At 48.0% G+C, this 16,046-nt stretch overlaps 1 protein-coding gene across 9 annotated transcripts in view; it reads right to left on the bottom strand.

Moving 5' to 3' along the window:
• SMTN (smoothelin) overlaps positions 1–15,100 on the bottom strand; it is an 83,950-nt gene extending 68,850 nt beyond the window's left edge. For 8 of the 9 annotated variants that reach the window (XM_083417604.1, XM_083417609.1, XM_083417606.1 and 5 more), the window contains exons 1-2: positions 14,963–15,096; positions 13,083–13,278 (exon numbers count right to left, since the gene is read on the bottom strand). In XM_083417604.1, coding sequence (XP_083273730.1) covers positions 13,083–13,133 — 51 coding nt within the window. In that variant the 5' untranslated portion in view covers positions 13,134–13,278; positions 14,963–15,096. Of the gene's footprint in view, positions 1–13,082; positions 13,279–14,962 lie in introns of all 9 variants that reach the window. The other variant, XM_083417607.1, reaches the window with a different exon arrangement.
• Between the last annotated feature and the right edge of the window lie 946 nt (positions 15,101–16,046).

The raw sequence follows: 16,046 nt of genomic DNA, 5'->3' as shown, positions 1-16,046 counted from the left end.
GAAACCTACAGGGCCACTGTGGTGCCCCCCCCCACTTAAGAGCACAGGGCGAGTACTTGGAAGACCAGGGTTCGAATCCCCCACTCAGCCATGAACCCCTCTGAATGACCTTGAGCCAGTCCCTGTCTCTCGGTCTTATATGAAAACAATATTTTTTATTTTTAAAAATCATTGAACATATTGATGATAAAAACCATTCACCCCCTCCTGGAATAGAAGAAAAAGCCCAAACCCTACAAAAATTCTATAATCCACCCCACTAGCAGTATGGGGAGGGGGAGGGGAAGTGTTTCAGGAACTTAACCCACCCTCATTCCCATCTGCAGGGAGACACCCCCCAGAAGCAAAAGCGGCCTGCCACACCCCACATTTCCTCCTCCCCACCCAAAGGGGGCGGCCGCAACCTGGAGCCCTTGATTCAAGGTGAACGGGAGACAAAAGAGGCATTCAAACCAGCCAACCCGAGGAGGGTGGCACCCAGCCAGCACCTTGCCCTGTGCCAGCCGAGGCAGTGGCAGGCAGGATCCGGGAGGCAGATTGTGCAGGTGTGCCAGTCGGCCTTCCCTTCGCCAGCTAGCTGGGTGAACAGGTGAGCCCCAAGCAAGGGAGGGAGGGAGGAGAGCCAAACAGGTAAAGACTCAGAACTCCTTATCTTCCACCCCACCTGGCTGAAAAAGGACTTAAGCTGTTCTCTCCCCACTCCTTGGGGGTTGGCCTTGTTACCTGGCTAGGTAGGGAGGAGAGAGAAGGGCTGTGGTTCAGTGCCAGAGCATCTGCTTTGCATAATAATATTAATAATAATAATAGTGTAGACAGTCCCAGTTTTGATCCCCAGCAAGTCCAGGTAGGGCCCTTGCTTGAAGTCCTGGATAGATGCTGTCAGCCTGTGTTGACAGTGCTGAACTAGATGGACCAATGGTGTGAACCAGTAAAGGGGCACAGCTTTGTAGTGTAGAGCATCTATCTGTCTTACATGCATAAAGTCTTGGGTTAAATCCCTGGCAACTCCGAGTATCTGCTGCCAGTCAGTGCAGACAACACTGAGCTAGATGGGCCAACAGATAGCTGAATATCTGCTTAGCATATAGAAGGATCCCTGGTTCCATTCCCAATGGCATTTCTAGGTAGGGCTAGAAACATCCCCTGCCTGACACCCTGGAGAGCTGCTGCTGCTGCTGCTGCCGGTCAGAGTCAGCGATGCTGTGCCAGATGTACCAATCATCCCGAATCTGCCGAGGACTGCAGCTGCGCACCAGTCCTTTTCCTTTTTCCACCCACCCTTTGCTGGATCACACACAATCCCCTCCGTGCCCAGCCCTCAGGAATGCATTGGCAGGGGGAAAAAGCTATAGGGGGAATCTTGCTGGTATTTGGAGGGGGGCATGGATGGAGGTGGCAGTGGGGCAGAGGAATGCAAGCACAGGATGGGTAAAGACGGGGCAGAGAGGTGGGGAGGGGAGGAAACCTGGCTGAAGGGCAGGAGAGGAGAGAGAAGGAAGAGAAAGGGAGAAAGGGAAAAATAGAGAAGAGCATAGTTTTCTCCTTATATGGGCTAATCCCCTCTTAGCCTGAGTGAAGAAATAAGAACAGCCTCCAGTCTCCAAAAGTTCAGAGAACAGGATCAAAATAATAAGGGAGAGACCTTCTAGCCCCCCACCACTAAAAAGCCAGTTTCATCATCGGGCTGGATAGCAAAAAATAAAATAAAATAAACCCGCACAGATCAATAACAATGTTGTTCGGCTGTTATTTTACAACAAATAAATCATTTCCACTGCAAAACTGTAACATCCTTGATGTTGTCCACTACTGCAACAGTTGTACTGTGAATCTGCTTGAACCTTTGTTGCCTGCATATTTTGAAAACCTGTGAACAAAAATATTTGCTGAAAAGTAATTTCTGACGGTGCACTTTTAACCAAGTCTTTTTTAGAACCAGGTAGACACCACCTTGAGCTCACTGGCGGAAAGGCGAGATCTAAATGTAGTAAACAATGTTATCTGTGGGTTAAAGGAGGGCAGCTCTTGAACTCGCCTCCCGGGTCACCCCAAGGGAACTGCGACTGAGAACAGGTAGGGCTAATTGTCAAATATTGTAAAAATATTCCACGAAGCTGCTTTGAAGGAACTGGCTTGCAGCTTTAAAAACTGGCTTTTTGCTTTTTTAATAGACACAGCTATGTGTTATTTCAGTTTAATTTTCCTCTTCTTCTTTCTTATTAATTTTGCAACCGCAGGCAGATCTGGGCTTTTGAGCCAAGAGGGAAAGTGTTCTCATTTATATCTTCTCTAACATTGTTTAAAAAGGTAGATTAAATTAATATACTGTCTTGCTTTTTAAACTTTGCACAAAATTGTTGGCACATTATAAATTGAGTCATAATAATCCTTACATTAACAGCTACATTTTTAAAAGGCAATTTCATTGTTTCCACACTAAAGAGTTGTAACTATTTACTTTCGGAGCTAACATAAGTATCAGATTGGTTGATGATTAAAGTTTTTTGTTGAGCTGAGGTAATGCTTTAAAACTACCCGACCAAATCTTTGACCCGCAGAACACGGAAGGTTATAGAAAGCCTGTTTTCAGAGCACAGAGAGACTAAGAGCACCATTTTTCCTCACAACAACCCTGAGAGGTAGGCTAGGGTGGGGGAAAGAAATACTGAATTGCTGCCCAGCACATACCTTACAGGCCGCAGAACCAAGCAGGGATTGGAGCAGAGACTTCCCCATAGGCAAACCCAACACACTAAACCAGAATTAAAGGGTGCTGGAGATTTAGAGGGAAACAAGTCCGAGGAACTACAAGACGATTTTTGGCAAAACCTCCATGCCATTCCAGGCAACAATTGGTTCTTGAACCTTCCTTCGCTGAAAACGACAGCTAACCCATATGACAGTCAAGTACTGTAGAGACAGAAGCTGAACCACAGAGCTCCTTCTTAATGAGGACTAGAACCACAGTTTTCCATCTTTAAACCAAAAACTGAATCAAGTATCACATTCCATTATACTATTTCGGCAACAGAGTCTGGGTTCAAGGCTGGTCTGGAACAGATGGGAAGATCTGGGGAAGCTGGTCTGTCTGCTATGCATCTGGGCACCTCTTAAGGTGCCTGGATAGCTCATTTAGTTAGAGTGTGGTGCTGATAACGCCAAGGTTGCAGGTTCGATCTCCATATGGGACAGCTGCATATTCCTGCCTTGCAGGGGGTTGGACTAGAATTCAGGCAAACTTGGCCCTCCAGATATTTTTGGCCTACAATTCCCATGATCCCTAGCTAACAGGAACATTGATCAGGGATGATGGGAATTGTAGTCCCAAAACATCTGGAGGGCCGAGTTTACCTGTGTCTGGACTAGATGATCCTCAGGTTATCCATTCCAACTTTATGATTCTATGATATCATAAAGGAAAAAAATTTTGCACGGTAGTTCCAGAGTCTGAAGGAGCAGGTCTTAAGTCTACGCTTTACAACAAGGGACGGGAGGGGGGGGCGACCTGGGTTTCCCCCCTATTTTTCCGGGGGGTTTTCCAGGCCTTCCCATCTCAAGGCTTTACATTTCCAACTGAACCCAAAAACAGGCCTTGTCAGGGAGAGGGAGGGTGGGATATTTAAAATGCAGTCAAAAACCAACAATTCATGATTGCTAGAGAGGTGCAGGGTAAGAGCCGATGCTCACAGAGTATTCCTGTAAGTTTGCTAGAGAGAACTCTGTGAGAAGCACTCTCACTGTGTCCTGACAGGGAGAGGGCATAGCTATATTGTATTTTTCAGTTTATTTGTTGCTGCGACCATCGTGGTCATTTCAACCATGACTACAAAGAAATACGATACAGAATGCACATAGATACACCATTAAAAGACAGTGCATAGCTATACAGTGGTACCTCGGAAGTCAAATGGAATCCATTCCGGAAGTCAGTTCGACTTCCAAAATGTTCGGAAACCAAGGAACGGCTTCCGATTGGCTGCAAGAAGCTCCTGCAGCCAATCGGAAGCCATGTTGCACGTTCAGGTTCCAAAGAACGTTCGCAAGCCGAAACACTCGCTTTGCAGCGTTCGGGAGCCAAAACATTTGACTCGCAAGGCGTTCAGGATCCAAGGTACGACTGTGTGTGTGTGTATATATATATATATATTCTGGATTGCTGATGAGATGAAGAGAACAAATAGCAATAAATTAAAATCTAAGCTTCTTTTTAAGCTGCAAAGGGATACCACTCCTCACAAATGTGAGGAAGAATCATATCTAATAAATATATCCTAGCATCTATTCACATCCCTATAGGGAGTCTCCTCCACATAGCAGCCTGCTGGCACCACAGCCCATCATTTCATTCTGCAAATGATATTGTGTGCCTGCTGCAAAGGACACAGAGGAGCAGGTGGCCAGCACCGGGTCCCAGACACACCTCTCTGCCTGACTTCCTGAAAAAGCAGCCGCCCCAGTGCACCTGTTCTCATTCTCCAGCCAAGCACACACAGCCTCAGAGCTATCAGCTTAGGGAAACATCCCTGCTGGGTCATGTCAGTGGAACATCTCCTCCAGGATGTTCCCACACCTACCTGGAGAAGCGAAGGACTGAAGCAGGGATCTTCTATACGCAAGCCAGATGCTGTACGGCTTAGGCCCAGTTTAAATCTATCTCCTTAAGTTAATCCATTTATTTACAGATTCATAATATAGCAAGGTGGACTCCGACGTACCGATAAAATCAGCAAAACATAGAGCGATCGGTAAAGCCATAAACAACCATCATCAACAAACCAAAGACCGATTCGATTAAGAGAAACGATCACATTGCAAAGTCCGGTCTAAACAACATCCACAACCATGTTTTCAAAAGTCATGTGATGGTTCCTGCTGAACCTCTAGTGGCAGGGAGTTCCACAGGACAAGCCCTGCCACAGGCTCAGTCCCCAGCAAAGGGCAGCCAAACCTCAGGGGCCACATGGGGGAGCAGTGAACATGTCCCATCAGAGGATCTCGGCGACAGAGGTGGAGCATAAGGAATCAGGTCTAAGGGACTTGGGCTCAAGTTATTTAGGGCTTTGTGAATTAGCACAGGTACCTTGAACGTGGCCCAGCAGCAAATCAGCAACCAGGGACACTCTCTCAGCCATAGAGTAACAGGTTGCAAGGAATAGGATCCTGTGATGCCTAGGCCTGAATGTGGGGACCTTGTTTGAAAGGCTGGTACTGTTTCACAGATCTACCTCCTTTACCCTCAAAAGAAATTAGGATTCTAGTCCTTATGGTTCTAAAAAGAAAGAGCTGGACTGAATGGGATGCTGCGTATTGTTTTCATTTCTGTACCACTTTATATTTTAAAGAACAGATCTCAAAGCAGCTGACGACACATTGAAACATCAAATATACCGTATTTTTTGCTCTATAAGACTCACCTTTTCCCTCCTAAAAAGTAAGAGGAAATGTGTGTGTCTGTTATGGAGCGAATGCAGGCTGCGCAGCTATCACAGAAGCCAGAACAGCAAGAGGGATTGCTGCTTTCACTGCGCAGCGATCCCTCTTGCTGTTCTGGCTTCTGAGATTCAGAATTTTTTTTTTCTTGTTTTCCTCCTCCAAAAACTAGGTGCGTCTTGTGGTCTGGTGCGTCTCATAGAGTGAAAAATACGGTAGCAATCCAGAATAAAACAAAGAGAAATATTTCAGATCCTTCTCTAAGTGACATTCTGCTGGACCCATGCTGGTCGCAAAATGCGCCTGGCACCTGGCTAATTTCGAACTCTGACTCCAGTTCGAACTCTGACTCTTAGGAAAAAACAGGTCTTGATCTTGCCTCTGATTGTCAGTCCTCATCGCCTCACCTGAAAGAAGATATTGTAGAGCTGGAAAACATTCAGAAAAGAGCAACCAAAATGATCAAAGAGGCAGAGCAACTCCCACATGATTGCAGCGTTTTGGACTTTTTTAGTTTGAAAAAAAAAGGCAAATAAGAGGAGAAGTTTACACACAATTATGCACGGCGTGCAGAGTGGATATAGAAAAGGTTTTCTCCTGCCCTCGTTAACGCTAGAACTGGTAGGGACGTCCAGTGAAGCTGGATATTCTGGATGGATAAAAGAAAGTCCTCCTTCACACAGCACAGAGACTGTGGAACTCCATCCCACAGGAGACAGTGATGGCCATCAACGTGAACGGATTTAAAAGGGGTTTTGACAGGCAGTTTTGCCATCTCGGCATAGTCCATCAGCTTGGTTTGCCATTCTTCTCTGGGTAGGGACTTTGTCTTTTTTTCCATCTCTGGGCTAGTAGCCTCCGGGCGGCTGTTGCTCCGTACATGAAAAACTGACTGGAAAACTCAGAAACCAAGAAGACCAAAACTTTCTAAAAGAATGGGGAAAAGGTATAAGTTACTTAGGAGACCACTATAAGCAGATGGAAACAAAAGCAGGATTTTGATTTCACTTGCAGTGTAAAAATTACCATGGTTTGATATAAAAATTGGAGTATGAATGAATATTCAGTAGTAGATGTTTAAAACGAAACCCCATGGAGAGGATTGGGGGGGGGGGGAGTCCTGAGATTCGGATAATCTATTTATATAGATTTTTTTAAAAAAAAAAATCTGTTTATTTGAACTTTGCATTTGTAAAACCAATAAAAATGATTTCAAAAAAACAAAAGAGGTTTTGACAAATCCATGAAGGCTATCAAGCCACAATGGCTATGCTGTCTCCATAGCTGGAAGCAGTAATGCTTTCGAAGACCAGTTTTGCTGGAAACAGCAGGAGTTTGGGCTCAGATATTGCTTGTTGGTTTCCCACAGGTATCTTGGTGGGTCACTGTGAGCAGAAAATCCTGGAACAAAAGGCCCATTTGGCTTGATGCAGCAGGTTTGTCTTATATACGGCCGACTCTTGAGTAAACTTGTGCAGAAAGAAGGCTTGCAAAGCTAGGGACATGGCCTGAGAATCACATATCTTCTGGTCCATGGACAGAGCAATTTTCCTTGAAACAGCACCTGAGCATTTTCTTTGCACCATCCCAGAAGGTAGCACGTTTGCCCGATGGGAGAAGACAGCTGAGAATTAGCACAGGTCCTGATCACAGTGTGTTCCCAGCTTGAGGCAAACTAATCTTGTTGTGGCAGGAATGGGGGGGGGGGCAAGGGGGAGTTGCTGGTTAACCGAAACCTGGCATTATATGCACGTCACCAAGTTTTTAAGGGGCCTCTAGGCCAAAGCTTCTTTGGCACTCAGGCTGAAGGATAAATCAAGCTAGCAGGTTGTGTTTTTAAGCATCTCACAGAACAGGCTTTTTTTGCCCGTGAAGCCGGTATTTGCCACGACGTAGCAGCAAAACAGACAAACAGAACGCCGCTTGTGCAAACAAATAGAAGAACGGGAGATAGCAGAAAACACAAGGACACGGTGTGCCGGTCACCTGCCTCCGGCAAACCGGCGACCAGAGCAAAAACAGCCCCAGGTGCTCAGAGCAGGTGATGGGACAAAGCGTACCTCAAGGTGGGAAAAGGATTGCGTGAACTTTAAGACAGCACGATTTGGCAGCTCAAGTGTCCCCAAGTGCCTTGTAAATAGTTGACATTTAGAGCATTGGACTAGGCCCTGGGGGAACAGGGTTCGAATCCCCACTCAGTTAGGAAGCTCATTGGGCGACCTTGGGCCAGCCACTGTTTCTCAGAATAACCTGCCGGTACATAGCAGGGCTGTTGTGATGATAAAATGGAGAGGTGAAGAATCATGTTCACCACCTTGAGCTGCTTGTAGGAAAGGTGAGATATAAACATAGTAGTAGTAGTAGTAGTAGTAGTAGTAGTAATAGTAGTAGTAGTAGATAATAATAATAATACAATGATCCTATAAGGTAGGCTTCCCATATTCTTCCCTGAGACCTCCAGGTATAGGGCGGTACAGTGGTACCTTGGTTCTCAAACTTAATCCATTCTGGGAGTCCATTCGACTCCTGAAACCATACAAAAACCAAGGTGTGGCTTCCAATTAGCTGAAGGAGCTTCCTGCACTCAAGTGGAAGTTGAGTCGAACGTTTGGCTTCTGAAAAACGTTCACAAACCGGAACACTTACTCCGGGTTTGCGGCATTCAGGAGCCGATTTGTTCAGGAGCCAAGCCATTCAAGAACCAAGGTATCGCTGTATATAAGTTCAATAAAGAATAATAACATTACAGATTGGATAGAGCTGTGAGGACAAAGGGCTACTACCTCCAGCACAGAAATGAGATTTGAAGCTGGGGTTCACAGCTCACACTCAGCCCTGACACTACTTGCACTATGTTCTGAGGGGGTACAAGACAGAGCCATAGAACCAAGCTAGCGACAAGTTTTTGGGGGCTGTGAAGGAAGAGTCTATTGCAGAGAACATCAACACGTAACTGCTTGGGGAGGTAGCCTCCAACCATACCATTAAATCCAGAATAACTGCTCTTCAGTCACATTACATTGAGGAAACAACTCAGTTGGTTAGAGCGTGGTGCTGATAATGCCAAGGTCACAAGTTTGATCCCCGTATGGGACAGCTACATATTTCTGCATTGCAGGGGTTGGACTAGATGACCCACAGGGTCCCTTCCAACTCTACAATTCTAGGATTCATTCAAAGCACTTTAGAATGGCTTCCCCCCCCCCCAAAGAATTCTGGGAGCTGTAGTTTGTTAAGGGTGCTGAGTGGTCAGGAGACACCCCCCCCCATTCCCCCTCACAGAACTACCATTCCCAGAGTTCCCTGGGAAGAGGGACTGACAGTTAAACCACTCTATGGATTGAAGCTGGACGACCTTCTGCATGCAAAGCAAGTGCTCCACTGAGCTCAAGCATCCAGCTCAGTGTTGTTTACACTGACTGGCAGCAGCTCTCCAGGGTGTCAGGCAGGAGGGTTCTTTTCCCAGCCCTACCTTAAGATCAGGGGTCAGCAAACTTTTTCAGCCGTGGGCTGGTCCACCATCCCTCAGACTTTGTGGGGGGCTGGAATATATTTGGGGGGGGGGAGAATGAACAAATACCTATGCCCCACAAATAACCCAGAGATGCATTTTAAATAAAATCACACATTCTACTCATGTAAAAACACGCTGATTCCCAGACTGTCCATGGGCTGGACTGAGGATTGAGAAGGCGATTGGGCCGCATCCAGCCCCTGGGCCTTAGGTTGCCTACCCCTGCTCAAGATGCTATGGACTGAACCTTGGAGCTTCTGCGTTCCACAAGGCTGATGCTCTCCCACTGAGCAGCAGCAGCATCTCCCAGGTCACTCAAACAAGCGACTTCCTCTCGCAGTGTTTCTCAAGCTTGGGTCCCCGAGTCGTCGTTGGGACTACACCTCCCATCATCCCAACTAGCAGCGGCAGTGCTCAGGGATGATACGAGTTGTAATCCAACAACAGCTGAGAAACACAGCTAGGCCAATTCTTTTAGAACTACTAGCGCAGCAGCGAACAGCCCCTGCATCTCCCAGCCCACCCAACACCTCTCCAGGTGCGATGTTCAGCCCTGAACAATCTCCAGACATCTCTTATCCAAAGGGTGGGGAGATGGAGAGGTCCAACAGGGAGAAGTTTCTCCAGGGGAGAGAGAAAGAGAGAGAGAGAGAGATGTTCCAACCTCCTTCTCCAGCTCTGAATGATGTATATCCCCTCCTGGGCAGGGCAGGGCACTGGAAACGGAATTTGGCACAGTGAAAGAGAGAGGGGGGGACGGGACGATCTGGAAGGCACACAAAGAGCCCTTGTAAAGCTCATCGGCTCGTTTCAAGGCCAACAGCTCCAGGGACCAGGTGAGCCAAAATGGGCTCTGGGACAGCTCATTTTCAAAGGGCGCCGGGCACCCGCTTGGTTTGGCAGGCAAAGGACACCTACAGAAAATGCAAAACTGGCAAACTTTTACGAGAGGAAAGAAACGTCACGTGCCGGCCATAAAACCAACGGATTCCTGTTGCCTAAGAAGCTTCCACTTCCCCCACCTGGAAGAGACCTCCTGGATCAGGCCAGAGACCTGTTTAGTGCAGCATCCTGTTCTCACAGCGGCCCTAGCCAGATGCTTAAAGGTAAAGGGACCCCTGACCATCCAGTCGCGGATGACTCTGGGGTTGCAGCGCTCATCTCAAATTACTGGCCAAGAGAGCTGGTGGCCAGCATGACTAAGCCGCTTCTGGTAAACCAGAGCAGCACACGGAAACGTCGTTTACCTTCCCGCCGGAGCGGTACCTATTTATCTGCTTGCACTCTGACGTGCTTTCGAACTGCTAGGTTGGCAGGAGCAGGGACCGAGCAACAGGAGCTCACCCCATCACGGGGATTCGTACCGCCGACCTTCTGATTGGCAAGTCCTAGGCTCTGTAGTTTAACCCACAGCACCACCCATGTCCCAACCAGATGCTTAAAGGTAAAGGTAAAGGTACCCCTGCCCATACGGGCCAGTCGTGTCCAACTCTAGGGTTGTGTGCTCATCTCGCTCAAGAGGCCGTGAGCCGGCGCCGTCCGAAGACACTTCTGGGTCACGTGGCCAGCGTGACGAAGCTGTAGCTGGCAAGCCAGCACCAGTGCCGCACACGGAAACGCCGTTTACCTTCCCGCTATAAAGCGGTCCCTATTTATCTACTTGCACTTAAGGGTGCTTTCGAACTGCTAGGTGGGCAGGAGCTGGGACCGAACGATGGGAGCTCACCCCGCCACGGGGATTCGAACCGCCGACCATGCGATCAGCAAGTCCTAGGCACTGAGGTTTTACCCACAGCGCCACCCGCATCCCTCACCAGATGCTTATGAGATGCCTAAAAGCAGGATCTGAGCTGGGATTCCCAGCAACTGGCATTCAGAGTCATCCTGCCTTTGGAAGCAGAACACAGCCATCGTGGAGGCAGAACATAGCCTGGCAATGTTGTTAAGACTACAACTCCCATCAGCCCCAGTCAAGCACAGCCATATGAAGCAGGGGCTGATGGGAACCACAGTCCAGCGATAAAGCGAGCCCTCAACTTGCCCTAGGTTACATTTCGGGGATCACTCTTAAAAGCCAAAATCAGGTATAGTCGAAACACATTGAGATGAATAGCGGGAGGGACTGCCCAAGTTTACACACACACACACACACACCAGATGCATGTCCTCTTTACACCCCCTTTTTAATTATTATTTCTTTAAGTTGCCAAGCGTGTAAAGCTGAATGCGCACTAGTTAAATGTGTGTTCGTTGTGGGATTACTGTATATAGATGGCACCAGGCTGGAGCTGGGCTTACAAGAGTCCACGTTGCATTTCAAGTCTATTATTGGCAAGCTGAGTGACCTCGCCTGGTGGCTTGCAATTTCTAAACAGAGGTCAGGATTGGGCCCTTCCTTTGTGCTTATTCGGAAGCACGGTGCACTCAATAAGCTCCCTTAGCAGGTGCAGAATTCTGCACCCATGACATCAGCTGGGAATTGCAGTCCAAAACATCTAGAGGACGGCGGCCATTGAGTTGCTGCTGGTCAGTGTAGGCAGTACTGGGTTAGATGGGACTGATGGACTGACTCAGTATACAATGGCCTCAAATTTTCACATGAGCTCATATATATGGGCCGCTACCAGTTCTGCAGAGAAGCTGGGCTCCTCCCTCCATCAGCTGTCACCTGGCAGCAATAGCCATTCCATCAGGATAAAGTAAGGAAGAAAGAGAAGGGATGCAGGGCCACTCCATTGATGCAACAGGGAAGCCAGCACCTTTTGATGGCATCTCACCTTGAGCTTTTTCACTTCAGGTGGTCATGAGAACTTGTACTCTGCTTACTATTTCCTCTGCCCTCCCAGTCCATTTTCCTTTTGTGCCGTGTACTTTCAAGATTTTATGCCTGAAAGCAAGGTAAACCATCCTGCAAGCCTTCATTAAGGATTTTTAAAAGTAATAATCTTGTAGTAATAATAATAACCAAGATTTATTGTATTCAGAAAAGACCCGCTGAACTATTGCCCATTCATTTTACTGGATCGACTATTCTGAGTATTACTTAGACTGGGGGCAATCCAGTCAAATGGGCGACATATAAATAATAAAATTATTCTTAGTAGTAGTACTATTTTTCTCCCATTTCATGGTGGAAGAACATGTTCTGGCCAACAATAGACAAGTCCATCTAGCTCAGTACTGTCTACACTAACTGGCAGCAGCTCTCTGGGGCTTCCGGAACAGAACAATCCCAGCCTTGCCTGGAAACTCTATAGAGACTGAACCTGGAACCTTTTGCATGCAAAGCAGATCCTCTTTCACTGAGCCAGAGACCTTCGCTGTACGGCATCAGACCACTGAGTCCATCTAGTTCAGTAAGATCTGCACTGACTGGCAGCACCTGTCCAGGGTTTCAGCCACAGGACGTTCCAAGCCCTGCCTGGAGATGTCAAGGATTGGACCTGCGTCTTTTTGCCTGCAAAGCAGGTGCTTCCAGACACTCTACCTGGAGTGAAGACTACCTGGAGGCCCCAAAATACACCACCTTGACTTCCATGGTGAAAGACAAATGCACAAAAAACCCCAACCCTCTGTCGTTCTTCAATCAAAGATCTGCAAACCTCCCAGGCTCTGAGAAGCAAGAAGGGTGCTGGGTGGAGAAGGCACTCTTGAAAGCCCCCTGGCTTCACTCTGGACTCTAAGAGCACATGAAGAACAGTGCTGGGTGAAGCCAATATCCCATCTAGCCCGGCATTCTGTTCTCACAGCGGCCAACCAGATGCCTGTGGGAAACCCGCAAGCCGGACTCGAGCGCGTTTTGCCTTATCTTTAAACTAAAAAGTCCCAAACACTGCAACCTTTCCCCCTGGGGGAGTCACTCCACTCCCCTGATAATTTCAGCTGCCCCTTTCCAAGTTTTCAATACCCATTCTGAGATGAGGCGTCCAGAACGTACACGGTGCTCCCAATGCATTTGCACCATAGATTCGTACAACTGTGTTATATCGGCAGTTTCATTCACTCCTAACGATCCCTAGTGTGGAATTGGTGATCTGAATCCACAAGCAGCCAGCGATAGATAGCCAAAACTTTCTTATATCCACTGCAGCAATCTGCGGGCACCTTCCACAGGGCAGGCATCCCGGGAGAAACTCACCAATTTCCGGAGCGCCCCCTCGTCCATGCTTAAGAGCCTCTCCTCCGACATGTCCCCCGGTCAACGTCCAGCTTCCCAGCTTCTGCCCCCCACCAAAAAAAAGACCTTCACAGTGGTCTCAAGGCACCGCTTCTGTGTGCAAACCTTGGGAGCGTGGCCCGCTCAGCATCCGAACAGCCGGCTCGGAGGAGGAATTCTGGAAGAGAACAAACCACAGCTGCGTTAGGCGGGGGGGGGGGGGGAGAGGAGTGAAAGAGATAATAATTGGGAGGTCTTTCCCCCGGAGTCATTAAACAGGGTGTTGAAAGGCAAATGGAGTCAGGGCAGCCAGATTCACTGGCTGCTAATCCCCAAACTGGGAAAGGAGACCGTCTGAACGCCAGCCCTGGCTGAGAACATCGTAGATCTCTCTTTCTCTCATACACACAAACCAGCCAACTGGCTTCCAGGAAACTCTGATGAGTCCCTCAAGACACACAACCCCAGACCTAGAGAGAGAGAGAGAGACCTCTCCCCGTCTCTCAACTCCGTTTTCCAAGAGTTTGGCCAGGCAAGGAGCCTCAAGCAGAGCGCCAGAGTTTCTCAACTCATCAGGGAGAAAAGCTTTCCACCCAGCTCAGACGCATACAGATTCCAAAACGTGCCAAAAAGGCAGCGGGCCAGCTAGCATCTTGCCCACCCAGATACCCAACATATTTGGGGGGGGGGGGAGAAGGGCTGACTCAGGAAAATAAGCCTCGCGGATGTCGGCACAACTGACTACTCACAAGAAATTGCTTCATTTTAATTGGGAGTGACAAACACCCAGGCAGCATACTTACCGGGCTGGTGTCATCACTGACACACACAGAGAGATATTACATATATCCAGACACACGAGGTAACACAGGGCTGATAAGAAATGAATGGAAACTGATTTAGACCAGGAGACAGCTGTCTACTCAGACAGCAGACTCCCTTTGATATGTTGAATCCTCTCCACAAGCCTACCTCACAGGGTTCTTGAGAGGATCGAGCAGGCTGACCCAGACATATATTAGCCTGAGCTTTTTTGGGGGGGGGGGGTCAAAAGACAGTCAATAATATACAGTGTATATTGATTTAAGTCGTTATTTTTAAAAGTATCCGTGGGAAGGATGGGGCCATAGCCCACAGGCAGTTTAACGTGCAGTTATGCAAGGTCTTTCATCCAGAGTGGAACAAGAAACCCAAAAGTTTCGAGGTTCAATAGATCTAGAAATAGAAGGTCTACATGGTTATGGCACAATGACTATTAAAATAGTGAAAAGGCAAGGGAATGCTAACTTTTAAATCTTTCTGCAGCTCCCAGGTAAGTGCCAACCGATGTCCACACACACACACACACTCCAGCAACGACAGCACCTGGTACTTCAGGGGCCCAAAACCAGGTGTCAGGAAAGGGCAGCAACACACGAAGTTAACAGCAAGTATAGGAGGGAGGTGTGGGGGGAGAAATCCCATTTAATCCAGATTAAGGAATTTCATTGCACACGCACATCTCTTTAGTAGCGCTTAAATGTGTAGCCTTTCCTGAAACCGATGTCCGAGTTGCGCACCCATTTTCAGGATTACCGACGACAAACCAGACGCGCTGTCCAGATTTGGGACACACATTCTCTTCAATCCGGATCTACTAGCTTCACACATCCTCTGCAATCCGGATCTAGTCCACTGCGGTTCCCGAATCCAGTTAACCCGTTGACTTCTCTTCCTCTCAATAAAGACCCGCTTTAGGTTGGCAACACACCCTTCCCAATCCGGATTAGCCATTCACCTCCCCCCTCCGCTCACATTAATCCGGATTAACTATTTACTTCCCCCCCGCCCGCCTCACACACAATCAAGAACAAGGCACGCACCTCGGCAGAACCGGCAGAGCCATGCAGGAGCCAAGCCCTGCCCCTATGCACTTTTCAAATCCCGATACAGATCCGCTCCCTCCGGCTCTCGAAGCACTTCTGAGCCAGCAACCCGCGCCGCGCCGCCAAATCCCAGCCTCCTCCTTCAAGGCCCCGCCCCGATTTTCTCAAAGGGACCAATCGCAGGGCGGATCTGGCTCCGAACGCTCGCGTAAGAGCTCTCCGCCTTGCGCTATTGGTTCAATTCAATTGGGTGGCCACGCCTCCCTATGCCTGTAAGCCCGCCTTCCCCGCTTGGCATACTGGGGGTTGTAGTTCAAGGGGGCACCCCGGGATTGAGGACAAGACTGGCTTGAACGACGTTTTTTAAGAGAAAGCTAATTGAATTAAAGGTACTTAGCAGCCATTTCTGACAAGCTGCTTAAAGTTATTGTATCTCTTTGCTGAATTGCCTTAATTGTTTATTTGCATATATTTCCCCTCCAAATGATCATAATGTTATACCTGATGGGAATGTCATTTACAGTAAGTAGAGGTTCCAAAGTATATGTTATTTTCTAACACTTTGCTCTCTGTTGTTAATTTTGTTGGAAGAGCGACAAGCAAGCATCAAATCAAGTAAGTATTCCAGTTCATAACTAGCAGCTTTTTAAACGCGTTCAAATATCTTTTAAGGCAGCCCCCTCAACAACAGCTCTGCAAAGTAGGACAGCATTATTGTCGCTGTAGTGCAGACTGGAGCGGTGTGAGCCTGAGAGAGTGTTTCCACCACAAGAACACCTCAGTCCTCAAGAATTTATGGCAGATGTAAAGGACTTCTTCACACAGCACACAGTTGAACTGTGGACCTCACTCCCACAGGAGGTAGTGATGGGCACCAATTTGGACAGCTTGAAAGCCTATACAGTGGTACCTCGGGTTAAGTACTTCATTCGTTCCGGAGATCCATACTTAACCTGAAGCTGTTCTTAACCTGAAGCACCACTTTAGCTAATGGGGCCTCCTGCTGCTGCCGCACCGCCGGAGCACAATTTCTGTTCTCATCCTGAAGCAAAGTTCTTAACCCAAGGTACTATTTCTGGGT

The sequence above is a fragment of the Podarcis tiliguerta genome (genome assembly GCF_965153285.1).
Source record: "Podarcis tiliguerta genome assembly, chromosome: 16".
In the NCBI taxonomy this organism is placed as follows: domain Eukaryota; kingdom Metazoa; phylum Chordata; class Lepidosauria; order Squamata; family Lacertidae; genus Podarcis; species Podarcis tiliguerta.
Note: the sequence above shows the minus strand (reverse complement) of the source record. Positions and strands in the feature narration are given on the sequence as shown.